Source organism: Venturia canescens, chromosome 9 (genome assembly GCF_019457755.1).
Source record: "Venturia canescens isolate UGA chromosome 9, ASM1945775v1, whole genome shotgun sequence".
Taxonomy (NCBI): domain Eukaryota; kingdom Metazoa; phylum Arthropoda; class Insecta; order Hymenoptera; family Ichneumonidae; genus Venturia; species Venturia canescens.
In genome coordinates, this window is record NC_057429.1 from 16,777,178 (window position 1) to 16,802,363 (window position 25,186).

At 40.4% G+C, this 25,186-nt stretch overlaps 5 protein-coding genes across 12 annotated transcripts in view; 2 read left to right on the forward strand and 3 right to left on the reverse strand.

The window, feature by feature from the left end:
- Positions 1-3,638, forward strand: part of LOC122416258 (microtubule-associated protein futsch) — a 33,138-nt gene extending 29,500 nt beyond the window's left edge. For both annotated transcript variants that reach the window (XM_043429019.1, XM_043429020.1), the window contains one exon: positions 132-3,638. In XM_043429019.1, the coding sequence (XP_043284954.1) occupies positions 132-301 (170 nt within the window). In that variant the 3' untranslated portion in view covers positions 302-3,638. The remainder of the gene's footprint in view (positions 1-131) is intronic.
- A 270-nt stretch (positions 3,639-3,908) lies between these two features.
- Positions 3,909-15,959, reverse strand: LOC122416259 (uncharacterized). 2 transcript variants are annotated; one of them, XM_043429022.1, is made up of 9 exons: positions 15,830-15,959; positions 12,733-13,031; positions 11,347-11,868; positions 11,102-11,178; positions 8,939-9,099; positions 8,377-8,507; positions 6,566-6,784; positions 6,328-6,438; positions 3,909-6,114 (listed from the first exon to the last, which is right to left on the reverse strand). In XM_043429022.1, the coding sequence occupies exons 1-9, from the start codon at positions 15,875-15,877 to the stop codon at positions 4,212-4,214; spliced, it is 3,471 nt and encodes a 1,156-aa protein (XP_043284957.1). In that variant the 5' UTR covers positions 15,878-15,959; the 3' UTR covers positions 3,909-4,211. The 2 variants fall into 2 exon arrangements, with proteins under 2 accessions (XP_043284957.1, XP_043284956.1); XM_043429021.1 differs by lacking the exon at positions 15,830-15,959 and adding an exon at positions 13,782-14,027.
- On the forward strand, positions 12,895-22,395 carry LOC122416260 (tektin-3-like). Of its 6 annotated transcripts, none has more exons than XM_043429024.1 (9): positions 17,830-18,727; positions 19,906-20,054; positions 20,201-20,443; positions 20,570-20,912; positions 21,009-21,157; positions 21,329-21,551; positions 21,609-21,763; positions 21,958-22,185; positions 22,255-22,395. In XM_043429024.1, exons 1-8 carry the CDS (start codon positions 18,677-18,679, stop codon positions 22,166-22,168), a joined length of 1,524 nt encoding a protein of 507 aa, XP_043284959.1. In that variant the 5' UTR covers positions 17,830-18,676; the 3' UTR covers positions 22,169-22,185; positions 22,255-22,395. The 6 variants fall into 6 exon arrangements, with proteins under 6 accessions (XP_043284963.1, XP_043284959.1, XP_043284958.1 ...); XM_043429023.1 differs by lacking the exon at positions 22,255-22,395 and having other exon boundaries at positions 17,830-18,342; positions 18,521-18,727; positions 21,958-22,168; XM_043429027.1 differs by lacking the exon at positions 22,255-22,395 and having other exon boundaries at positions 17,830-18,342; positions 18,521-18,612; positions 21,958-22,168.
- Positions 16,727-19,581, reverse strand: Nubp1 (NUBP iron-sulfur cluster assembly factor 1). Its single transcript, XM_043429030.1, has 7 exons — positions 19,444-19,581; positions 18,773-19,014; positions 18,071-18,172; positions 17,901-17,991; positions 17,570-17,835; positions 17,224-17,410; positions 16,727-17,154 (listed from the first exon to the last, which is right to left on the reverse strand). The coding sequence occupies exons 1-7, from the start codon at positions 19,502-19,504 to the stop codon at positions 17,105-17,107; spliced, it is 999 nt and encodes a 332-aa protein (XP_043284965.1). The 5' UTR covers positions 19,505-19,581; the 3' UTR covers positions 16,727-17,104.
- On the reverse strand, positions 22,249-23,909 carry Cox11 (Cytochrome c oxidase copper chaperone COX11). The gene is made up of 3 exons (XM_043429031.1): positions 23,426-23,909; positions 22,915-23,232; positions 22,249-22,524 (listed from the first exon to the last, which is right to left on the reverse strand). The coding sequence occupies exons 1-3, from the start codon at positions 23,636-23,638 to the stop codon at positions 22,372-22,374; spliced, it is 684 nt and encodes a 227-aa protein (XP_043284966.1). The 5' UTR covers positions 23,639-23,909; the 3' UTR covers positions 22,249-22,371.
- Positions 23,910-25,186: the final 1,277 nt, after the last annotated feature.

Below are 25,186 nucleotides of genomic sequence, written 5' to 3' on the forward strand. Positions count from 1 at the left end.
CTTTTACTTTTTCCTTTGAAAGTATCTCAACGTATAAAATCATGAAGCTGAATCACGAGTCTCCCTTCAATTGACCTTTTTTCACTGTTACTTTTTTCATGTCATTAAACCGTGTTTTTCAACATTTGCAGAAGTAACTATGATACCAACTTATGATACCGATACACTGGGATATTGGGTAGCCGATAACGAGGAAGCCCTCGCCGCGAACCATATCGACCTTTCACCGTCAGCGTCACGTTGCACCATCAACCTACAAGATCATGAAACCAGTTGTAGCGCTTATCGGCTCGAGTTCTAGGAACCGGCAGCTTGTTCAGCGGTCATCGTCGAGTTCTGAGCTCCGTCCGGAACAAGACCAACAATCACTCGACCTCGATCAACCACCGGTAGATCAAGCGACTCAGTCATAACAAAAATGTCTTTGAGGGTGATTTCTCAAAGTACTCGTTTATTCATTATCTCACAACAATTGCGTTACAATGAAAGCGATGAAAAGACACGGAAAACAGCGTAGCGTTCTAATTTCGCTTAATTAATCTACTATCGTGACCGGCAGGGTGGCGAGTCACGAAATACTTTGTGACTGTTGGACAGTCATCGTTGAATCAACAGTCAAATCCAACATCCTAAAAGTAACAAAATATTTATTTGGCCTAAGTCAGAAGAATGTCGTTGATGCATTAGAAATAATGAACAACGATGCAATATCGAGTCAGGATTAGTGTCATACTTTATTGGATGAAAAAAAAATAATTCATTACATTTGCATTCACCTAACAATCCAATCAAAAATGTGATAGCCAAGTCTTAGTGCACTAACCGTGCCGAAACATCAAAAATACTCAAACAATATTTCTAATCGAAGTTACGTCTGTGAAATATCTATTCGGTTGAGAACTGAAAAATCGTCGTAACGAAAAATGTGAAAGTTTTTGTTGTTGCGAAGACGTAACGCGATTAGTAAAGGCATATTTTCCGTCAATTTCAACGTTTATCACCATCGTTAAGTGTTGCGAAATACGCATTAAAGCATTGGCTCTGGAATGCCATTAACCGCTCCGTAAAGTAATTTGCTTGTGCATTTATTACCGAATCTGCATCGTACTTTGACCAAAAGAGCTAAAGAAAAATGCTTGAAGAGTCATGAGCGAGTGAGCGACGGATCCAGGCTGCTTTTTTAAAAAAAAAATTTTTTTATTTCGTCGAGTAACGGTCAGGGTCGTGCCAGTTATGAAACATCCATCCACTAGTTCGGTTTTACAAAATTTTATTAAATTAAATGCCACCAATTCTACTGTCAGCTTCCGAGCCTGAATACGTTTGAAACGCTTGGTAACAGCAACTGTTACGCTGACTGATGAATCCATCAACAACAACCATCCCGTCCGTCGAATCTGCTCCTATTGGATTAATTATAACCGAATGACACGCTTAGACCATAGACGAGAATGTACAATCCAAGAGTCATTGAACTTTTCTACTTATCCTTCGGTAGGTCATATCGACGATGAGCTTTTAAAAGAGGAGAAAGAACACTTAAAGGCATTGCGGTATGATCGAAATAAGGTGAAACGTTGCAATATTAAGGGAGAAGAAAGAGCGGTTGGATGTGAACGAAACTACGAGGGCGATGATGATGATGATAATTATAATGATTGAATTATAGTTTCATGATTTTATAGCATCAATCCACGTGCATCGAATGAAGATGTTATTGATCATCGATTATTTAGGATATCGTGACGAGATTGATTTGCCTGGAAACTAAATTCTTCACTGAAGATCATCAACATCAGCCATTTCAATGAAATTATTGTTTCATTCAGTGTGGTAAAAGGAAGAACGCTTGATTTATCATAACCTGTGATGGTTGAAAGATAATGCTTTGTCCAAAACTTTATTTAATAGGAATTTTCAAAGTTTATTTTTTATATTGGGCAGCTTTATCTTAAATGGTAGCTGAGAACCAATGATAGCTTGATATGATCCTAGTGCCTATTCCCCATTTGTTGAATCATGGGCGACTTCAAACTGATTTATTCATTTGTTATCGTGATTAATCTTCTTTCGAATGTTATCGTAATTGAAAGTTGATGATAAAGTCCTCATTTTATTTCCTTCTGAGGCATGAGCCCGAGTGTTTAAGTACGAAAATATTTATACAATATTTCAAAGGAGCTTATGAATTCTCGAGTGATGATTATCAAAAACGAAAGAAGATGATTCGCAATGGAGTTTTAAACGAGTATTTGATATAATAAATGATAACAAGAGAGACGGATTAATGCGTGAATGGCGAATAATATTTACCCCCCCCCCCCCCCCCCCCAGAGTGCTAAAACACGCTCAAAACAAAAGATGAAAGTCTTAAAAGAGATGAAATCATTGTAATTGGAGATGCGCGAAACGAAACGAGTGCGAGGATATTTGATTATTGGAGTCTTCTAAAAATATCATCATCCTACATCGTCCTCCTCGATTATATAGATTATTGCTTTTTATATCGTACATACCGACGGACGTGAGAGAAAAAAAAACAGAAAGAAGAAGGAAACGCGATGAGCAAGGTCGTTTTAAAATGTACTTCAGAATTTGTGTATTCTTTAATGAAAATGAATTAACGATGACGACCAGCTATCTAGGTAGGGTGTTGAAATTAAAAAGGGATGAAAAAAAAAAAAACGAAAACAAAAAACAAAATAAAACAGAAAATAAATCATTAAAAAAAGGAATATCTCCAAAAAAGCAGAGTTATATATACTGATGAACGTAACGACGAAAATATAAAATTAGGTGCGAGCTTTCACTGAATACATTAAATAGGGTGGCTGCGATCAAATAAACGCGACAGAGATGATACGCGAAAATTACACATGTACGAGCTCCAGGATTGAAGAGCGCCTCAGGGGTGATAGCTGTTGAATTTTATTATTGTGTTTTTTTTTTATCGCCTCACCCAGAGCACGATATTCATTGTCATTTCATCGTTCAATGTATTTATCGAGTTGGCTTATTTCTATGTCATCTCATAGAGCAGCACCAACGCCTCATTATTTACGAAAAATCACATTTAATTCATGCGTTTTAAATTACGATATTATCATTATTTTAAAGTTGTAAATGCACGCCTAAGGTCGAAGGATCTTGAAAATATTTCATAATAAATGAATCTAGTCATCCGGATGATTTATTATATTACATTTTTTTTTTATATATAAGGAGCCATGTAGTGGGGCTGCAGGTATCACCTCCTCGAGGTGCGGATGCGTGGACACCTCTCCACGATCCCAGATTTAACGAAATAACTAAATCTCATTGTGGAGTGTTCGTGGTGCTATGGTTATTATTATAGAATAAAAATGTTACGATATATATATATAATAAAAATGATAATATAATAAATATGCAATACACTACCTTTGATTGCAGTTCTCGCTTGAAGGATAACGCAATGCTTTTATTCTCTATTGTATTGGTGTGTTTAAAGAGAAAAAAAAAAACGAAAGAAAAAAAAACGAAACTTTAGTTATATTCGTTATTTGTGACATATAAAACGCTGGACATTACCGCATTCTGACAACAAAACAATTAATTATTTATAGATGAAATAAGAAACCTTGATGGGAAAACTGGAATTATGGTCTCGTCTTTTTATCGACAAAGTAGCTTAGTCTTTCATTCCCCCTCGGAATCCTCGTCAAGCTTTAACGTTCGTCCATTTTCACTGCTCACAGAAATTATTCGACTATTGTGAATCGATAGGTTTTCAACGTTTTAATGAAATGTCAAATGTCCATTAGTACAATTGGAAATATTTTTTTGTTTTTTTTTTCTCTTCTTTCGTGAAAATAACGGTGAATATTCGTTTTGTTGGGATTGAGTATGTTGAACAATTGATATAAATATTACGTTGTCAATAACCCTTTATTTTAATAGATAACATTTTGCTACATAATTTCCTAATTCGTCTTGTTTTTTCGGTCTAATATTGTCCATAATTAAATCGTGCGACCAGGCTACAAGAATTGATGAAAATTTTTGCTTCTTTTAATTCAAAATTGAACAATCGGATAAATATGGAAAATGTATATTAACCGCGACGAAACTGAGAAGAAAAAACTTGTCGTTGGGTTCCAGAGCAAGGCGGATCTCAAAATCGTAGTTTATTGAGATCGAATTTGTTTATAGTTTGAAAGACGGCGAGGCTCTCAGAATCTCGTGTTGTCGGGCATTTTGACGAAGTATGCGATCTTGTCTTCGGTGACTCGATAATTGTGGATCCATCGAGAGCCCTTTCTGAGGCTTCCGTCAATGCCGTCCTTCCACACACCAGCGGGAAGATAAACCTCGCGTTGTCGACTACCGGAGTAGAGAACCGGGGCGACGATGAGTTCCTCGCCGACGGAGAACTCGTCGACGACGACGTGGCAGGCGGAGTCGGCAGGGTCGAGCATCCACAGTGGTCTGATGATCGGGAGTCCGGTGTCGAGTGTTTCGTTCGCGTATTTTTTCAGCAACGGCGTGACGGTTTTTTGCCTGAGCTCGGTGAGCTTTTTCGCCATTTCTAAAACTGTCTCGTCGGAATATTTGCTCGGTAAGTGGGTGAATCTTATGACCGGGAGGAAAGTCGACAGCTGGAGCCATCGCACGTACAACTCCTTGTCCGGTAGATTGACTTCGTAGTCGTTGGCGGGGTTGTTGTCGGACATGGGGAGAGCGACGTCGCCGCCCACGGAGCCCGGCATTATGAAGGGGTAGCCGATCATCCCGTAACTGAGGATCGTTGGTATGACGGTTTTTATGGCTTTCCAGGAGGATGGAAACGGCGGCAGGGAGACGAAAACGGGCGCCCTGGGCCTGGAGATGGCGCTGGATACGCCGATTACCGAGACCGCGCCGAGTATCGAATTGGTGAAAATGGTTTTGTAGTGATCGGGGTTTATCAACGGCTTCTCGCACTTGTAATAGTGCGGCATGTCCTGGGCGGTTCCGAGGTCGAGATAGAAAGAGTCGACGTCGTATCTCTTGATGAGATTTTCGAGTTTGTTCTGGAGCCAGGGTAGGGTTTTGTTGTTCGTGATGTCGAGGACCCCGGCGCTGTTGCTCTGGCGGTATCGAGTGAGCGCCGGAATCCTGGGGTCGCTGCCTCGCTCAGATATGAGGAGACGATTGGCCACCGCGTCTTTGAAGTTTATCGACTCGGTCGAGATGAAAGGCTGGATGGTGAAAACGATCTTGAAGCCGCGACGGTGGATCACGTTTATCGTCTCTTCCATCGACGGGAAGCGATTCTCGTCGAGAACAAAGTCACCAGGATTCGGCTGCCATTCCTCGTTCAAGAGGACGTGACCTTGACGGAGAAAACCCAGAGCTATGACGTCCTCGGTGTAATTGTAGATGGCGGCTTCGTCCGTAGGCGATATTTGCCAAACCGGCTCCGACAGCAACGTGTGAACGGCCTGCAGCTCCTCGGGCTTCAAGCCGTCCCACAAGGACTTTTCCGCCATCGATGAATGCAGGCTCTTCATGTTATCCGTCGCGCAAATCGTGTAATTCAACTGGGGAAGCGGAGTCAAGTGGTTTATGTAAGCAAACACGTCGTGCTTCGCTTCCAGACAAAACTCCTTCGATCTGTTCGCGTTTATCGATACGTAAAGCGGACTCTCCGGGTCCACGACTATCGTCGCTCCTTTCGAATTAAGGAAATATCGCTTGAGGACGTTCCCAAATGGATGCTTCCGAATGTCGCCCGTTATGAAAGGACTCGACTCCAACTTGCCTTGACCCAGCGGATAAGCCATGCTCTGTATTTGACCCGCTCCGTACCAATGACCCTGCTTCGGTGACCAATCGAAACAATCCTTCGGGTTGAAAAACGAACTCAGACTCTGCCAGGTCACGTGATAACAGTGCATCTCGTTGCGTACACTGTGCGCCAAATACAAACGCGTCTGGCCCAACCATTCCAAGCACACTTTATCCTGCCTCTGGTGATGCGGCAGACACGGAAATACGCCCGTTTCCTCCGGTATACCGAGACCCAAACGAGCCGCTATTATCTCCGCGCCTATGCTGCTGTACACGTGCAACAAACGCTCGTTTTTGTTGAATCTGCATCGAGAAACAAACGAAATAGTAGAGTTACAAAAGAATCCCAATAAAATATTTTCAATGGAAAAATTCAATTTTTTTTGCAGCAGCGATTTGGTCTTACCATGAATTCGAACCAAGTGGAAAATGTATAATTTAATATAATTTAATGAATATCATTTGAATGATTAACCTTAAAAGGTTAAAAATTGAAGTGAGAGTGAAAAATAGTACCTGAATCTTTCGAAATACGCTCGTTGCAGGACGTGTTGAGTGTAATAAACGTGGGCAAATCCAACGAGGAAAACGACGCACAAAAATAGAATTCCCACAAAGGCACGGAGTCTAAATTGTAAAAAAAAAAGTGAGTAACTTTAGCTTAAAAAATTGGCCTGCTTCTTCCAAAAAGCATTGATTTCTGTAGTAATTAAAGCAAGTGAATAAAAAGCACTGATGCAGCGCGAAGACCAACTTGTAATCGGCATCCTGGCGTTTTTTACTGCTCCGGAGTGCCTGAGGTATCGACAGTTGTAATTTTTCCTTAAGGAGGCTGCTGATGCTGTTGACGCTCGTTATTGTGGAGTTTGGACTCTGCACATCGGGAATGTCGGATCCGTCGGCCCCAAATTTATGGCTTCCCGAGGACGGGACGACCCGAGGTTTCCTCCTCGGCGGTGCTTGAAGGGGAACTCTGTCAAAACGAGCAGTAAAAACCAAATGAAATTGCCGCAGCAGAGAGCACCGAGGATTGATAAACGTCGAAAAAAATTCCAATTTTTCTTCCACGCAGCTTTTTAACGGAGCAACGTTTTGCGAGAAAAAATCGTTGACAAATTTCGGGTTTGTACCTCTGCAACGAAACGGCACTTCCAACATCATAGCGAGGTATCATTTCGACGAACTCGGTATTTTTTCGCTTCGAAGACACTCGCCAAAGTGCTGCACATTTTTTCACCTTCGCTCGAGCACCGACCGACTATATTTAATAAATTTTTTCATTTTCACAATCGTTCATCGTATTTCCCGATCACGAATAAAACTTTGTTTTTGTCTCTTGAACTCTACTGGCGAATGGAGCACGCTGCGATGGTTTTTTAAAAGTGTCTGAGAGCCTGGCACTCACCGAACGAAATGAGGAAAAATAATAATGATTCTCGATAACCCTGGAGCGATACGAGATATGAGAAAAAGACCCGTCGCGATGCGCACTTGAGACGGTTATTAGCATCGTTCGTAGTTCATTTGAATTCGTTCGACGCTCCGCGAACATGCTAAGTATATTTACTTACGTGCTCTCGACGCGGCGTGTAAACACCCGAGATACTGCTAACATTGAAAAAAACGATGAAAAATGCTCTGAGCGCAGGAAGGAGAATGCTCTAAAATATTGCGGCTTTTCAGTCGTCGCATCGATAAAAAAAAAAAAAAAACTAGGCGCTCTGATCGTCACGTTTTTCACTCAAAGAGAACCTTTTTGAGAGCAAATTTGCTTTACGAGCGTCTAAATTGGGTCGATTTTTACTCCCTATTTAAATCACTTTAAATCAATGTCAAAGTTGTTGTTAATTCGATATTGTAAATACACTTTTTCAACTCATCTTTTGGCGAATGAAATTACAAGCCATTAATTAATCAATTAAATACTATAGTTTTTTATGTAAAAAATCGCTTTAGAGAGCGCAAAGGGAAAATACAACGGGCAATGGATCAAGAAAAAAGTATTAATAAAAAGACAGACGGCTGTGACAGGAATGGGCCAAGCCAAGAGGAAAGAAAATGCTGAAACAAGCAAATGAGACGATCGTCTCGAATTTTTTCCCGGACCTTCATTATATACTCAATTGTTATTGTGCACTTTTTCATAAACTTTGTAAGAAGCGTTAATTCGTTATATGGAAAGATAATCGATTTCTTACGCACAGTTTCTATAATCCTGTGTATTTTTCTTCATATTTTAACACGTTTATCTCAATAATCAATAAGACGAACCCTTTAAAACTTGACACGCGTGCCACTCGCGACTACCCATGTAAACTCTTTGTAAATTTAAAGACTTTCTTAGGAAAATCGTTTCGTGGATGAACTACTTCAATTGGATATTTTCGATATTTCGCAAAAAATCAAACGTAAAAAGAGTGTGCAACTTTCTGAAATTTCATTGGACAGAAATGGTTGAGAAATTGAGAAAAAAGTGTCGATTTTTTGGTTCTTCGAGATTTTCAATAAAACTCTGGCGTTCGAAGGAAGCGAATGGAATTTTTTTCGCATCTTTCTTTCACTGACTTGACCATCTCCTCCTCGTTCGCATCTTCCTCTGTCTCCGAACCCATCGTACTTCCGTTAGGGGTTGAGCCACTGTTGCTGAAGGTCGTGCTGCTGTCACTTTCGATTCTCGAGAACTTGGACGTGACGCTCTGCAACACTTGGACGATTAGTTTTTCTCTGTTTTTTATTATTATTATTATTATTATTATTTCTCATCGTTTCGGAGTCAACGATTGTATCTGCGCTAAGAATCGAGGTGTTAAAAAAATGGTGCAAGAATTGGCTCTGGCCGTGGGATAATTGGAATCCCGAAATTGGGACCGGTTCGTCGACTTTTTTTCGTCTGTGGACAGCCAACGGTGTTACTTGGTTCTACAAACTCGAAATTACAAGCAACCAACGAGATTTTAGTTCGTACATTTCACCTCGAATTGAAAAAAATGTAGAAAAGAACGAAAATCGTTGAGCTCCGATCGCAAATTTCACTCCACAGTTATCTCCGGCTCCCAAGGTCAATTCTTTCGTTTTTATATGTCGCGTAAAAATGTCCTGTTTAATTAGTGATATAAGCGATGTTTACCGTTTGTGTGTCGTTGCGCGCATCATCCATTTTGTCCGCTTTCAACGGCGCGGAGCCGGAAATTTTGTTCGGTGGAGCGACTCTTCGTTGGCGGGTTTCCTCGTCGGGTGATTTGCTCGCTTTTCCGAATCCGTTTGTTTTACCATTCAAAAGAACGTTGTCTGGAAGGCGAGAAAAAAAAAAAACATTATTTGCCGCACCGCGGAGCGGATGGAAGCGGGGAATTTCGTGAGATCTCGTAACGGTGCTTCGAAAAAAACAAAAAAAACAGTAGAAACTCGAAAAAGTTATTTGAAGAGTGAAAACAATGATTAACCTCGTTCCCTGACAAGAAGAAAATATTTAGTGCCCTCCCGTCCTGAAGAAAATAGCTTTTCGAGTCAATCGGAATGTGCGACTGCTCGGTGAAACGCGAAAACGAAGATGCCTCGGAGCCGGGCTCCCCGACGATTTTACCGCTCTTCGGAACGTGCTCGACGCTCCCCGTTCAACGCTCGGACTACGCGAAAGATTCCTTACTGAATATTAGACCGAGAAAAGGTGCTGGTGAGGTCAAAAGGCTCGGGCCAAAAGCACTGCGGACCGGGCCCAAGGGCGACGGGGTTTGCGTCGTCTCCGTTGCCTCTTCGTCCGACGATGGATCTTCCGACGATCCGGAAACTTCGGTTGGTTCAATGGCCAAAAGTTTCACAGATTTTGGGTGAAAATTTATCGAAAATTCACTCGCGATCGGGACAAAAATTTGCCAAATATTTTGCACAGTCGAACGACGAACCGGTGAACGAAAACGATTCGGAATGCGCCGCTGGCTGCGGCATCTGGGGCGAGGGTGAAGACTGCATTTGCCTCGAGGAAAAAGCCAGCAAAGTCTCGGACTTGGAGCACACACTCGTCATCGTAAAATCGGAATCGACGGAGCACCTGAGCGAGCTGGATCGTCGCATACTCGAGGAAGGTTTCGAAGTGCAGCAGAAAAAAAATCTCAAACTGACGTCCGAACAGGTCGCCGAATTCTACACCGACGACTACGGCGCCACGGACTTCACTCGCTTCGTATCGTACATGACTTCCGGTCCCATAGTCGTTCAGATTTTGGCGAGGAAGGACGCGATCCGGAAATGGCAACTGCTCATGGGACCACCGAAGGTCACTTGCAACGGATTTTCTCTCGCGACCGTGCGCTCTGCACAGATTTGGAAATACCGAAAAATTATCAATTTCTGAACCATTTCAACCCTCAAGGAGGCCGAAGCGAGGCTTTATTTTCCTGACAGTCTCCGTGGCCGGTGCGCAAGTTCTCGGGACAAAAATTCTTATCACGGGAGCGCCGATCCTCGGGAAGTTAAACGCGAAATTCGTTTCTTCTTTCCAGGATGTGAGCTCAAATAAATTCAGTCAATATTCACTGCGAACCCACGATTTTTAAACGAATCGATCCCCTTACGTTTTTAGACATCCTCGAACCAATACTCGAAGGGCAACATGCGGAGACGTACTTGAGGGACGGTATCAACGACTTTCTGGCCGAGGGCCTGGCAGCGGTGAGCAAATATTCGAGTATCGTGAAAGCCAATTCGAAACTTCGAATTTCCGAATTTCTGCATTTCCACAAATTTTTTCGGCTCGGTTGTCTCGAAACGATGAAATTTCAGTTCGGAAGATCTTGGAAGTAATTTTTCTTCTATCAAATCAAATATAATAAAAAAGTAAATTTTTTTAATTATAATTTTTTCACAATTTCAATAATCTTAATTTTTTATTTATTTTAAATTTCAATAACTCAATTAGTAAAATTAATTCAATAATTTTCTATTTAAATTTATATTGTAAATTTGAATAATATTAAAAAGTAACATTTTTTCAATTGAATTTTAAATTAAATAAATATATCATATTAAGAAAAACATTTCCAAGATCTTTTCCTCTCGAGATTTTTATCTCGACCTCGACGAATGTAAATGTTCATTCGCCTTTTCTTCAGTGTTGCATAGCCAAGCCGTTGGAACCAGTTTTGTGGCTTGCTAATTGGCTGCTTTGCCATAATCCGCACGTCCCGAAGCTGATACCAACGAATCACTCGAAATGAATTTTCCTCCTGGATCGTCGAGACGCAACTAACACGGAGTGCGATGTTTTTATAAGTTGTTCGAATAAAAAACTCACCATTCTTAGTAGTTTCTCTATGAGCTGTTCCGTTTTCGAGCGGACCGTCTAGTTCCGAAGTTGTCGATGTTCCGTATCTGCATTGAAAAGTGGGGGCGAGTTTATCGTTTAAATTCAATGAAAGGCGCATCGAACGAGGCATAAAATTCTTTTCGACTCGTTATTTTACAGGAAACTGTAGTTTTGGGAATGATTTTTGTGAGAAAATGAGAATTTGATGAAATATGTTGAAAAAAAATTCGAACCTCGAATGGACGAGTTGGTTGACGATTTTGCTGACACGAGCCCGATCGTGAGAGCTCCGGCGTCCTGGTAGGGGCAAATTATAAATTTTTCCGTTGGCCGGAAAGTCTCTATTGGAGGTTGGCGTGTTCGCTGGATGTCCCGGCCCAGGTCCCTGGCAATGGTCGATCAATTTCACTCTCTGTGCGTTTTTTTTCGCGTGGGATCTCAGGATCTCTTTCGATTTAGGCGACAAGTGTTGAAAACCATTTCGACAATTGAAAACAATTTCCGGGGAATAGAACGCTCTCAGACGCGAAGACTTTTCCTCATTCTCAAAACTCGCACGACCAGAATAATTCGGCGGCTGAGAACGATCAGACTCTGCCGAGGTTTCGCGCGTCACATTATCTCCGGGATGCTCCTCGTGGGCCGAATCGTACTGCCGGTTCTTCGTCTCCCCTGGAGTCCCATTATTTCCGGTTTCGGGCGGTTCCAGTAAAACTTCCGCTTCCGTCCGCCCAGTTGAGCGCTTATTCTCGCTCCTGCCATTTGGAAATTCAATAAATTCCGAGCGAAGACAGAAGAGCTAATTCGATAGACGGCTCAGCCGCTGGATCATTGCGCACTCGATTACATTAAGCGATTTATTGATAGAACCGCACCGAGAGAATTAAACGGTAATATTTATAAAATTATTTATTCCACTAACGCACTGTCAAATTTTCAATATTTTACACAATTTTCAGTTTTATTCTAGTAAATATTGGAAATAGTGAAATACTCAAATTTACCAAAAGTTTTAAGGAGCATCGCGGTTAAAAAATGTATTTGCCCTAACGCAGCTTTCGATCACTCGTTTCCGAATTTCGTAGCACACTGAAACGATGATTAACGCACTTCAAGGAAGGGCTGAGCATAAAACGAATATTATTTTATTCATATAAGAAAATGGAATTTCTAATTTTTCATAATTTTCAAGTATTATTCAAATTTAATTCTCTCCGCGCGGCGGGAGGATTCTCGCTCGAAAACGGAATTAATTCTATTGGAAAAGCGCGAGCCATTTCGAAAGGGGCCCATTATCTTACGAGATTCCTTCGGACTCGATTTCATCGAAAAAGCGCGAGCGTGTTTCCGAGAGCGATTATTCTAAAAAAGTCTTTCAAAGTACCAAGACAAAAAAGTAGCGGATCGCGAATGAAAATAGAAGGCGAGAGAGAAGGTCAGAAGCGCCGAGTTGTAACGACTGCTGCGTACTCAGTCGCATTGAACAATCGGGAGTGTTTACTTCCGTTGTCACATGTGCAAAAGGACGAGGCGCAGCATCGTGGGTTGAAAAATGTTGCGAAAAGAGCGAGTTTTATGGAATAGATGCGGCGTCGTTAACGAGCCGCGGAAAGACTCACTGCGTGGGAGGAGTCCAAGGTCGTTGCCAAGGCTCAGGAGAAAAACGAGCGTTCTTCGACTCGCTCGAATTCACGTGATCGCCGCGATGAAAACTCGAACAAGTGGTCGGCTTGTACCATGGGGACGGGATCGACACCGGACTCGATGACGACGGCCAAACGTGCTGACTGCTCGACACTTCCGGCCTCGAAGCTGCCTCGATATCCTCCACAAACACGCCGCGTCTCTTCGCCAAACCGAACGGATTCACACTGGCTACTTTGACGTCCCAGGGATCGACGATGGACAGTAATACGTTCTGAGTTCATGAGAAAGAGACCGAACAACGCTATGACAACGTATTCCGGTGAGTGGGAGAGATCGTTCGTTAAGCCTCGTTATGCTCGTGCACACTCTCAAATACTCTCGCACGCACGCGACACTCGATCGTGCATTCGTCCCTGCAGACCCAACCGCAACGCTTTTCGAGCGCATTATTCTCACCGTACGCGTTACAAAAACTCTCTTCAATTCTCCATTTCTTCTTTTTTATTTCAATTTTCGTCTATACGATTCTTATTTCTCGGCCAACTTTTTACTGATTTTTTCATCCTATTTATTCGAACGATTTTTTGCAGGCAATTGCACATTACTTGAGGGATTTATGACGCAAAGAAAAATTTCTGGTTACGCTAATAGACGTTTGAATTTTGTTCCCTCTTTGAAAAAAGCCAAAAGATCGAAAGACCTTTCCGACCTTTTTGCTTTTAGCATCTGTCAATGAAGTTTTCTTTCGTTTTTCTTTTCACTTGAGAGATTTCGTCAAATACTTCAAGTTTGGATTTCAAATTTCGATAAATTACTCGGTTTTTGTAAATGAATTTGTCAGTCGGTCAACAGCGAATATTAATGTCGGGCAACCGACTAGAAACTTCACAAGAAGATGGAACAAATATTTCCCTACGAAACGTTAATATTCGCCGTTAAAGGATTGACAAAAGAATCTTTCATTTTTCGAAATAGCTTCAGAGAAAAATGTTTATGAAAATAATAGTGCAAACAAAATTACCGACAGCGATGGGTGCGCGGATGGTGCGTGGCTTTGACGATCCCCCGGTTCAAGCAGCTTCGGGTGGGGCCAGTACTCGGATGGGTGACCGCTGAGCCATGTACCGGTTCGCGCATCGATCGCTATACGGGGGAGACAGTTTTTTTGAGTTTCTGATGGTGACAACCAACTGAAACTCAATAAAAATATGACCATTTGTATCGGCACAGGCCTCTCGCAGTGTTCATGCATTTTGGATCTCACGCGAAGCCGGTAAGGTAGTTGCTCCAGGTGACAGTCTCGCCAAAGCGCTTCTCTACAGAATTATTCCCAAAACTGAATAGAAATTTTGAAATGTTTACTATCCGGGAAGTTGGATTTTGAAGGTAACTGTGACGAGACTCCCATCTGAAAGATTTGGCTCTAAACAACCCTCCTGAGGGCTGTCAAAGAAGAAGGAAATGGATTGGTCCATCGAACCAATCGATCGAGAGGTTCAGTGAACTCGTACTTGAAGGAAAAAGACAAAAATAATGAAACAGTTTGACACTTTCACTGACGTCTACTCCTCGAAAGCGGAATCCTCAAATTCTCGGGTGCCGAGCCACTTTGACGCAGGTCAAAATCGTTATTTCTTAATTAAGATAAATCGCTGTTTTTCAAAGCTTCCATGAAAGTGAAATAAATCGTTTATTTTTTTTTTTAGAATTATTCCAAAAAATGTTATGCCACTTTTTAAAAAACTTTAGTCACGTAGCTGCCAAATCATGGAGAGTTTTGCACTTTGAATAAAAAAAATTCAGATAGAAATTAGCACCAAGGAATTGAGCAAGCCAAAATTATTGATGGGATTGTTGATCCACCACATGGTGAGATACGGACGAGCAGCTTCTTAGCACGCGTGCCAAACTCGATGCTTGAATCACGCTCGTCCTGATAACAACTCGATAACAGCTGTCTCACACAATTAGAGCAAGCGATTCTAATTAGCTCATCACCGGCATCGTCGCCTTCTCTAATCTCGTTTTAGTGATGTTCAAATTTTAGATGAATGATTTTAAACCCGAAAAAGTTATCTGGGATCCCAATCTTCCTGCTTATCTCGCTGCTTCCAATCTCACTCGCCATTTCAACAGGGAGTCAAAGAATTTGGTATAAATCAGTTGAAAGCAATCGGCATCCGGAGTATTTGGATTGAGCACATAAAAAAATCTGAATTATATTCACATTTGTGTCCATGGAAAAATTGGAAATATTTACGAACTACTGATTCCCAATCACGAGAATTTCACTGCAATTATCTTCCATTTTATCAGAATGAATTCGACGATTTGATTTCACGATGAAATAAAAAAATATTCGGCACTATTTGAAACTGATTTGTTCAGAAAATCGAAAACTTTTTACTCGAGCTATCGATGAAAAATGTTGTTTAAACTCAAAAAGTATTTTCACGCCCGGACCTTGGCGTGGCCATGGAGATTTCAAAATTTGGGACTCACTCTTTGATTCGAAACATTTTAGTGAATAGCGTCACGCGGAGTTTTGGTAGGCGAGAAAAAGGGAGGGAGAGTTGTCAAATTTACTGCTGCGATGGAGACCGCGTAAGCTGTTTGCTGTGGCCATAAAACTCAAACTTCAACTGCATAACACTCCAAGTGTTATCTTTCAGCGAGCATAAATGATATTATCTACTCACGTGACATTTAATAGAAATAACGAAATGTCCGCGAGTATACACAAGCAGATTAATTAATGATGAGAAGTGTCAGCACATTCGAGCAACGTTCGATGTCAAAAAAAGAATATCAAATGGGCTGATATTACTGGATTCCAATTTCCCTTGTCGTCGTGAAAATTCGCCGTTTATAGTCCCCATTCCGAAGTAAATTCCTACGAAACATCCACGCCACCATTTTCACACAAACGTAAAAAAAAAACGGTACAATGAATCATAAAAAAATGGATTTTCCACAGTATTGAAAAATCCGGGAAACTGATCGATAAAATGAAACAAAAAAATCAATTCTCACAGGGATTCAACTGCACAGGGTCAACGAAGGCAGTACCTTCTGTTTGCGTGACTTTTTTTTCCTTTTTCCCGTGATTTTATCCATGACCGAGTCGTCACGAACTGGAAAGTCACGATATCGAGTTTGAATCCGGAGCGGTTGAGATTCGGAGCGGTTAATGGAGCGTGTTTGACCTGCGGACAATTAAGACTACTAGCACCTTCGAAGATAGTTGCCCGAGCCTCGAAGCGAATGCTTACAACACAACGAGCGGTCTCTCGACGATATCGCCTCCCGATTGGTGGAGGTGGAGCTCTTACAAACGCGTGTACACTTTCGAGTTAAATAATTAAACGCACGTGAGGATCAGATAAAAGGTGCTCCCTCGTTAACCCTGCACATATCGTATTAACACACTCTAATCCCATAGACAAACATCTATAAACAAATCGAGATTTACAGGCTCGAGAAACACTCGCGAATTACACAAAGGTGCCGCACTCTGCGATTTTAGTGTACACACAAGAACCCTCGAGGACAAACATTCGCAAGCACTCCTCACAAACTCTCTTTCTCTATCAGAATTCAACATGTATGAAATAAACTTACGTATATGTATTAACGAGATTGTCTTATGACCTAATTGCCGATCTTGCGTCTATGTGTATCGAGATAATTGGCGATATCTTTCGAAACAGATAACGGCTCTCTTGTTGTTAATGAACGTCTCTCGGGATCGGAGTTTGCATCGAAAATCCTTGTACCATTTCATTTCCTTTTGCAGTTTCGGATAATTGCGTAAGATTCTCGACGATTCTGAAGAGGACAAATGGTGATTCGTTCACTTCTCGGTGGCACAGGATTTTTTACCTTGAAATCAACTTACATAATAATTTTGTTCGTTTCTTTGCCTTATGGTAATGAATTTCAGTCGAAATTTTTTGCGCTGGTGAATTTTGTTGTGCATTTTTATATCACAGTGATTTGAGTTTGTTGAAATTGAAGGAACTGACAACTTTTGATGGCACTGGATTTTTGGTAACTAGAATTGATTTAAAGAATTCTTGAAATAATTATTTGACTCCATTTTTGAACATTTAAACATAAACTTTTCCAGAGGCTAGAAGTGAGAAAGCTACTTTTTTTGTAATAAAGCGTATATTAAAATACCACATTATTGTACACGTCAAATCGTACGTTGATAGACAGTAAACTTAAAGTTTGTATTATTTTAAATCTAATAATATTATACTAAAAATTATTGTTTTTGTACACACTGGTTAACGTACGGAATGAAAGCGTATCATTTCAACAAACGTTTAAACCAATGATTTATGCTGGTATCGACGAGGTGTTTTCCGTCTCGCATGCGTTTATCACTTCTGTGAAGAAATAAAAGAGTCAAAATTTGACCAGAGGGAAACGTAAAAAGAGTGAAAAAAATGGTTTACTTTTAACGATTTCTTGCAACGCTCGGACCGTAGGTGATTCTGGCATTTCCTCAAGAACGTTTTTACCTTCGTCACAACATCTTGCCACAAGGGGATCGAGAGGTAAGGAACCCAAGAATTTGATATCCATTTCCTTTGACATTTGTCGTCCGCCCCCGGTCAATGCTGGAAATATTTCTGATGTACTCTGGAGAATACAAGGATTATTTTAAAATGTTATCAGCATCTCAAAGGAATTCATTGATTAATTATTCGTAAGTAAAGAGAATTGTTTTTCCTTTCAAAATCGTTAATGATCGAGAAAAGTGCCCAAAACTCTAGAATTTTTTGTTCATTGATTGCTTGCCTTGCATTTCGGACAGACGAAGATGCTCATGTTTTCAATAACTCCCAAGATCGGTATGTTAACTTTCCGACAAAAGTCTATTTCTTTCCTCACATCTAAGAGCGCCACTTCCTGAGGTGTCGTCACAATAATGGCACCGGTTATTCCGGCGCCTTTGAGGTACGAAGTCGCCGATAAATGCTCATCTGACGTTCCTGGCGGTGTGTCCAAAATCAAGTAATCCAAAGTTCCCCAATCGACCTCCGAAAGAAATTGCCTGATCATTCCTGAAAGACGAAATATATGGAATTAAGGAAATTTCAAGATTTTCAACGGTCAATTTTTGTCATACCATTTTTCTTTGGCCCTCTCCATATGACAGCATCCGTAGGACTACTCAACAAAAATCCTATAGACATTAGCGACAAGTTGTCGTCCACATACTAAAAACACAAAGAAAATTATCTCAAATAATTGCTCATTAATCCAACTTTCTTTGTCGATAGAATATTCAATACTCACAACTGGGGACCACCCAGAACCACTTTGGTGAACTTGTTCATCGAGCACTCCGAGTACTCGTGGCTGAGAAGGCCCACAAATATCGATGTCTAGAACTGCTACCTGGATTTCATAATGAGAATTGACAATTTAAATAAACAAAATTCAGTATCAATAAATGTACTCCGAGTGTTGTAGGTGCCATTTGTGTAGCTGTTTGAAAACATCCAGCTAATGGGTGTAGAATGTATTTATTACATTTCATTAAATTGAATCATCATGTCATTCGTCAGGTAATAAAATAATTTTTTAATATTATTAATTATTCTCAATTTATTCCTGTGCAATGAACTATACTCATTCCCATTAATATTTACCAATTTTTTTACTCGTTTTTGTTATTATTATGATTATAGTATTCGTATCATGAGAAGATGGAAGAGTTTTATGTAAATTCAATAAAATTTGTAGAACACCTGGTATACAGGAAGCAATAGAGGACAAGCAGGTATAAATCAATAGGAGGCTGGTACAGGTTGGCACAGCAGGCACAAATAGCTATAGTAAGTAAAATTCTGGAGCACAACACATTCCTTGAAACTTTCAGTCCCTCTTTGTTTCCACTCTATGAAAATGTACATTGAAAATCACATGGACGTGCTTGGATTAGGAAAGCGGGTAATTAGAGGTTTTTGTTCTACCGAAGCAACAAAAGATTCTTACATTTTTGTCAGGGTTATCGGCTGCAATAGCTCTTGACAGTAGAGACGTGACAGTACTCTTACCAACACCGCCTTTTCCTGACAACACTAAAACTTTGTGTTTTACCGACGACAGACATTCTTTCACTGCATTTATCGCCGGATCTGGTAGTTTCGGTGCACCTGAAGCGCATATGTTTTGATTTGGACAGCCAGCGCATGCCGAAGCTTTTCCTGCACTGTCGCTTTGTGTGCCAGGACAGTCTGCAGTGACAAAAATGTTTTTGTGTGGTTAAATGTCAACAACTGTTAGTTTCTGTTCTTTTTTGCATAACTGCAACTTCAATTTTCATTGTTATTCGAAACACCTTGGAGTTTCAACTATGAGCTCAAAATAAAGTGTCTTTAAAAATTTTGATTTCAATCTCTCTAAAACTTACGAAAAAATATAACTGAGACGTAAATCGTGGAAATTTATAGTTGGTCGATTCAAATTATATTTCGTGACACTCATCATTTCTGGAACTTAACCTCCAAGAACAATTCCTTAACATAATAATGCAATACTCTGCATTGTCAAAACTCAAAAATCTTTTCAGACTTTTGCCATCAATACGTACGTCATTAATAACGATTGAGACTTGAGGTCCATTATTTACAACATTGTTAAAATGTTTGTTTTTCAAGACTTACGTTCTGGAGCTTCCGTAGGTACATCGGCCATGACACCGGAAATACCGAATGTTCCTGACATTCAGACGGATTTGAACTTACGGGACCCATGTCAGTTGTTTTTATTAGTATTCAAAACATTCGAACGCTCATTGTTTTGTTACGAAAAATTTATTCAAATCAGGCCTGCAATAGTGTCGGCCGACAAATGATCAACTAAATGACACACGTTTTTCAGTTAACAATTATTCGTTGAATTATTGATTGAAAACTTAAAAATTGCACAAAAATTAAAAAATTTAGATTTATCCTCGAAACTTTGCGTACATATCAGAAATTATTTCTTAAATGAGATAAATTCGTCGAACTCACCTTTTTTAATATTTTCGCGAAACATTACGAGTAATTTATGAAAAAAAAGCATCAAAATTAACTGTGGGATAGCCTAAAATATGCAACGCCTCTTGACTTTTTTATATGTAGCAAATTCAACCTTGGAGTACCGTCGGTGCATCGATGCCGGCAATAGAGCCATTAATTCCAATCGGAGCAGCCGAATACTACAAACGTTCTTCCTTAATGCCTTGGCAACCAAGTATCAGCTACAATCAGAACGTCCAAGTCGTTCCTTTGTGAGTGATAAAAAAAAACATTGCCGATTGTGACTGAGTAGGAAAACGGCAATTATGACTACACACCAGGAATTTTTTTTTTCAATTTTTTGATAAATTAAAAATTTTGCTTTTACTCTAAGGTATTGATAAATATTGTTTCACAGATCCAGAAAATGTGTCTCGAGCTATGCGATTGATCCAAGTGGCGCAATGACGAGCAAACCTCTCAGGTTTCCAAATCTCGTAACCGGATACCAACGCGATCCAGTGCACGCAGCCCAGACGGCTCTCCACACGAGATACACCCCGAACGAATGGTTCCAAAAACAAATGAGATTTTACAATGAGGCTGACGCGAATACTCATTATTCCGAGAGGATACGCAACGATGCTAATAAAATAATGAGGTCGATTTAAAAAGACTACGTTGCAAGAAATAATTCGAATCATTCAAGTTGTTATTACATTTGAACTGATTCTAATCGAAAATTCGTGAATTTTTTAATTGTTAATGAATAATTGTAATAATTTAGAGCTGCAGAGGAGAAAATCCAATACGCTCAATACGACACGGGACGGAGATTGGGCGAGAGGATAACGGATGTGACATTTTGGCGAAATGAAATCGCCTCCGAGCTGGAAAAGCTCATACAAGAATGTGAACGGCTCCAAGACTGTCGGAACGTACTGGAAAAAACGATGCACGATCTCGAAGGTCCTTTGCACGTCGTTGAAGAGTGTCTCTATCATCGAGAAGCGAGGAAAAGCACTGAACTCGTTCACGACGACTGCGAAAAATCGTTGCTCCACGAACTATCCAATCTTCGAAACAGCCAAAAAGTGGTAGAGGCGTGCCTCACCGACTGCAAGGATCAGGTGACGATTTTTCACTATCGAAACGTTCGATCCGAGATCCAAATTGAAGAGACGAATTTTCCTGAACTCCACTTTCATAAAAAAATTTGTTTACAGCTGAGAAACTGTCGGGCGTCCCAGCATCAACTTGAAATTGACTTGAAAAATAAAGAAAGCACTTTAGGCATAGACACACTGTGCCATCAATTGAACAATTATAGTCATGGCTTGCAATATTATTCGGGAATTGAGAAATACGATCCATGGTATAGTTTTTAGAGCAAAAAATATTAGATCGAAGGATATCACCTGAATTTTTCCTTCTGCGACATTCATATCCATGCACAACGTTCCTTTCGAACTGATTCTACGCAAAGTTCATAAATTCTTTTTAATACCCGTCCTGAGAAAATTGCTCAACGTTTTTTTCCCTCCAGTGTTTCGGTCCAAGAATCTTGGGCTGACGCAGCAAACAGAATAATACAAAAGTCCCAAACGGAGAGAACAAAGTCTTGTCAATTGCGGTCCGAGGCCGAAGCATTGGTCAACAGAGTGGCGAGAGACATGTGGGAATCGTGGACGAACACAAACAACGCTCTTACTCGACGTACCTCTGAATTACTAGAAGCAAAATGCCACTTGCAGCAGCACATCAATCGGGTAAATAAAAGAAATGTGTTTAAATCGGAATAATCTAAAGGTATCATTTCGTTACAGGTTCAACAGGAAATTTTCGATGTTGAAAAAAACCTTGAGCTGTTGAGAAAAGCCATTGCCGACAAGAGTCATGCTCTTAAAGTCGCTCACACGCGACTCGAAGCGAGAATGCATCGGCCAGAACTCGAATTGTGTCGAGACTATGCTCACTTAAGGTTCCATTACCATTTTTATTTTAATTTTTCATTTTTTTTATTTCATAATTCATTCATTATTGATTATTCACTCGAACCTTCACACTAAACAAAACTCGTAATTTGTTAGTAGTATTTAGAACAGAAACAAACACTATTTTAACCTCTCACGTCACGTACTGTCAATTTCTACGTGTTTTTACGTTTTTTTTCAGTTTGCAGAAAGAGATCGAAGGCATAAATAACGAAGTTAACAAGATGCACAAAGCTCTGAAAGAGATGGAAAACCAACATCAAAGATTGCTACGTTCAAAAAATGCCCTTGAGCACGATCTCGCTCTGAAGATCGACGCGATGCACATCGATAAAGAAAAAGTCTTTGGTCTTAGACGCGCTTACCCCGTCAACGCGCTATTTCGATTCTAATGGATCAAGGATACAAGGTGCGTTAATATTTTTTGTAAATTCGTCGATTTTCGCGATGAACGAAACAGTCTAATCGATGATTTTAGGGCAACTATACCGTGTTTCCAGCACGCGTTTAATCTGACATTTCAAATCGTTACACAACCTCTTAACAACAACGGTTTGTGCGATAGTCACGTCGAGTCCATGAATAGATACTTCTTTCAAGCTCCTTGCTTAGCGAACCCTGGTATGGGCACTTTAAAACCTGGTTTAGCTTCGAAAAACGTGTATGACAATGTTATTTCGTCGCAAAATTCCATCTTCGGATCTTCCACGAATTCCGGGTCGATGTAGAAAAATACTGGCATGTCCACCTGCAAGATCAATTAAATAAACTGCCTTTTAACAAACGATTTACATTATTAGGAAAATTGAAATTTTATTGTTGAACAATAGTTCATTGATAGGAATATTTATGACATTGAATTGTTGATTTTTTGAGTACTAGTGCATAGAAATTCTGTATCATTCATTTGTATCTGACGTTTCACAATCGACTGCCACCTCTCTGTGACTATATACATTGCCAAACGCATATCTTACTATGCTGTGGAAAAAACTGAGGGCATAATATTCACAAATAAACGATTAGCAAATGAAAACTGTTTAGACTACTTCATTCGTGTCAACCTATTTCCCCAAAATCTTTTCCTTCCATATTGAATTACAGAGATATAAGAAATTCAATTTTCAAATTATCTTACCTGTTCTCCAGCTTCTAGACGTTGTTCCTCGAAACAGAAACACTGTATTTTGTTGAAATATTGCCCAGCTTCGAAAGGTACTACATTATAAGTAGAGACACCGGTGACAGGCAAGTTTGTTGGGTTAGTGGCAGTATAAAAAGCAAGAGCAGTTTCTCCTGGCACGATATAAATTTCTCGCTGTTGAGGTTTGAAGTTCCACATCATGGATGAACTGATATCGGCATTGAAGCGAACTTTGATAACTCTGTCCTTGATCGGCTTCATGTTTTCTATGTTACTTTCATCCTTTGTTAAAGTTCCTCCATAACTTGTCGACTAACAAAATTTGTTAAGTTGAGATATAGTCAAATTTTATAATGGAATCGAAATTGAATCTTTTTTAAACACAAAATGAAAACCAGCAAAACTGTTTGTAGTGATACAATTGAGACTTTTTTACTGAGAAAAATATTTTCACTGGCATGCAGTGAATGTTCATTTGGATATGGTAAAGAAAAAAATAACGTACCTGACAGAATATTCGGTACATTGGAACAGCAGCATAAGCCAAACCTACAGATAGAAGTCCAAGAGCGGTCATATAATTTAGAGCCGTGATTTTCCGTTTATGTTGTTGCAACTCTTCTGGAGTGAGATGCTCTTTGAATAAATTTCGGCGCACATTCGTGAAAAAACTTCGCGCATAATTTCGCGATACACATTGATACGTTCGGAACAACATTTTACGGTTGAAATCTATCCTTACGATATTACATCACAAATGCTAACAGGCTTAACCTAAAAAAAAAATATGCGCGGTAGAAAACTTAATAACCGCACTTATGAATTGACTAGATTTTTTTAAACATTGAGGTCAACACATGGCATAATGTAGATTGGTTGTTTTAAATTTACAACAACATGTAATCGAACCGGTTTATACTTCAATCGCACGAACGCACCTGCGATGATACACCAACCATGCAGGTAGGCAGTAGGCAGTAGTGCGAGTGCCAGTGCCAGTAGAGGGTAGAGGTAGTGGAGTGGGGATAGAGGCGTTCCCAGCTAGCCAACGGGAGAAAGGGGAGACGGGCGAACGCCGGGCGGAGCGAAGTGCGAGGCAGGAGAGAGGCGCAGGCGCAACATGTTTCGCTCTTGCCGCACGCGGCGAAGGGAGGGGGGGGGGGGGGCGGCGCGGACACGAGAGCGCACACATTTCGCTTCACGGATTCACTCACTCACCGCTCGGCGGACGTGGGGTGAGGATTAGCGTCGATCGCAGAGCGGGAGTGCTCAGTGCGTACGGTCGCTATATACGTAATATCGTTTGTAGGCTCCATAAAAATTGAGAAACCGGAGCATAAAATATGATACGTGGAATTCTACTTTATCCTCAGTGACTAAAATAATCCTAAGATTTATTTTTTCAATTGATCGAAAAATTAAATAGAATCATGAGTAAATAATAAACGGTTAAACAAATAAAGTATAAACCAATGAAAATTGATAACGGTCATTATTTTTATAAATACAGTTATTTCACTTCCACTCATGCAACTGATCGATCACTTAAATTTCAAAATGTAAAAGAACGAAAAAATGTAGGATCATGTACAACGATAAAAGGCACGAAAACAACGAAACGAATATTAGAGTTAAAATTGAATGAAAAATAACGATTCGTTCGTTATGAATATACAATTTTTTTCTTTCATTTCTGAGATTTTCGTTTTTTGACGCAATTAAATAGATAAGTCGAAAGGGATGTCTTCCCACTCGACGTTATTATCGTCACGAAATTAGCGCGTGAATTAATATTTCAAAAATTTTGGCGATTCGAAAATAGTATCGAGGCAAGGACCAGTAACAAAAACAATTTAGTGACGCCTGTAACATAGCTTCGAGAGTCGCGTGTATGCTCGCACGCGTGCGTGTTCGCAAGCGAGCTAAGATGCAACTATGCCCCGAGCAACGCAACGCAAAGCAAAGCACCTAACGCACGGTCCTAAAGCCATGGGGTTGTCGGCAAGCGAAGACGGACAAGTCTGTAAACCTACTCAATATATTGATAGTTAGACACAGTTCCGAGCTCGATACAGTTTCTGTATCACTTTGAAGTCGCGCAGGCAAGATTCCATGCAGATAAGTCGGAGTTGCAAACGCTGCGCGCTAAGCAATGCACGCAACGCGCATAACCGCAGCTATGTACAGCATTACGAATAGTTTTTACTATAGTCAAATGCTAACAATGGGACGCGAGCAACCGACCATGCGTGCATGCACGCGAGCA

Coding starts and splice junctions, on each gene's coding strand:
- LOC122416259 (XM_043429021.1), bottom strand. CDS start 14,012: ATGCATGAACACTGCGAGAGGCCTGTGCCGATACAAATGGTCATATTT. Junction 9,100..11,101: donor TAGAGAAACTACTAAGAATG/GTGAGTTTTTTA, acceptor CTCGCCTTCCAG/ACAACGTTCTTTTGAATGGT. Junction 6,115..6,327: donor GCGTATTTCGAAAGATTCAG/GTACTATTTTTC, acceptor TTCTCGATGCAG/ATTCAACAAAAACGAGCGTT.
- LOC122416260 (XM_043429024.1), top strand. CDS start 18,677: ATGAAAATGTACATTGAAAATCACATGGACGTGCTTGGATTAGGAAAG. Junction 21,158..21,328: donor ATTGAGAAATACGATCCATG/GTATAGTTTTTA, acceptor TTTTCCCTCCAG/TGTTTCGGTCCAAGAATCTT. Junction 21,764..21,957: donor CGAGACTATGCTCACTTAAG/GTTCCATTACCA, acceptor GTTTTTTTTCAG/TTTGCAGAAAGAGATCGAAG.
- Nubp1 (XM_043429030.1), bottom strand. CDS start 19,504: ATGTCAGGAACATTCGGTATTTCCGGTGTCATGGCCGATGTACCTACG. Junction 18,173..18,772: donor CCGATAACCCTGACAAAAAT/GTAAGAATCTTT, acceptor TATGAAATCCAG/GTAGCAGTTCTAGACATCGA. Junction 17,411..17,569: donor TCGTCTGTCCGAAATGCAAG/GCAAGCAATCAA, acceptor TGTATTCTCCAG/AGTACATCAGAAATATTTCC.
- Cox11 (XM_043429031.1), bottom strand. CDS start 23,638: ATGTTGTTCCGAACGTATCAATGTGTATCGCGAAATTATGCGCGAAGT. Junction 23,233..23,425: donor TGTACCGAATATTCTGTCAG/GTACGTTATTTT, acceptor AAATTTTGTTAG/TCGACAAGTTATGGAGGAAC. Junction 22,525..22,914: donor GTCTAGAAGCTGGAGAACAG/GTAAGATAATTT, acceptor TTGATCTTGCAG/GTGGACATGCCAGTATTTTT.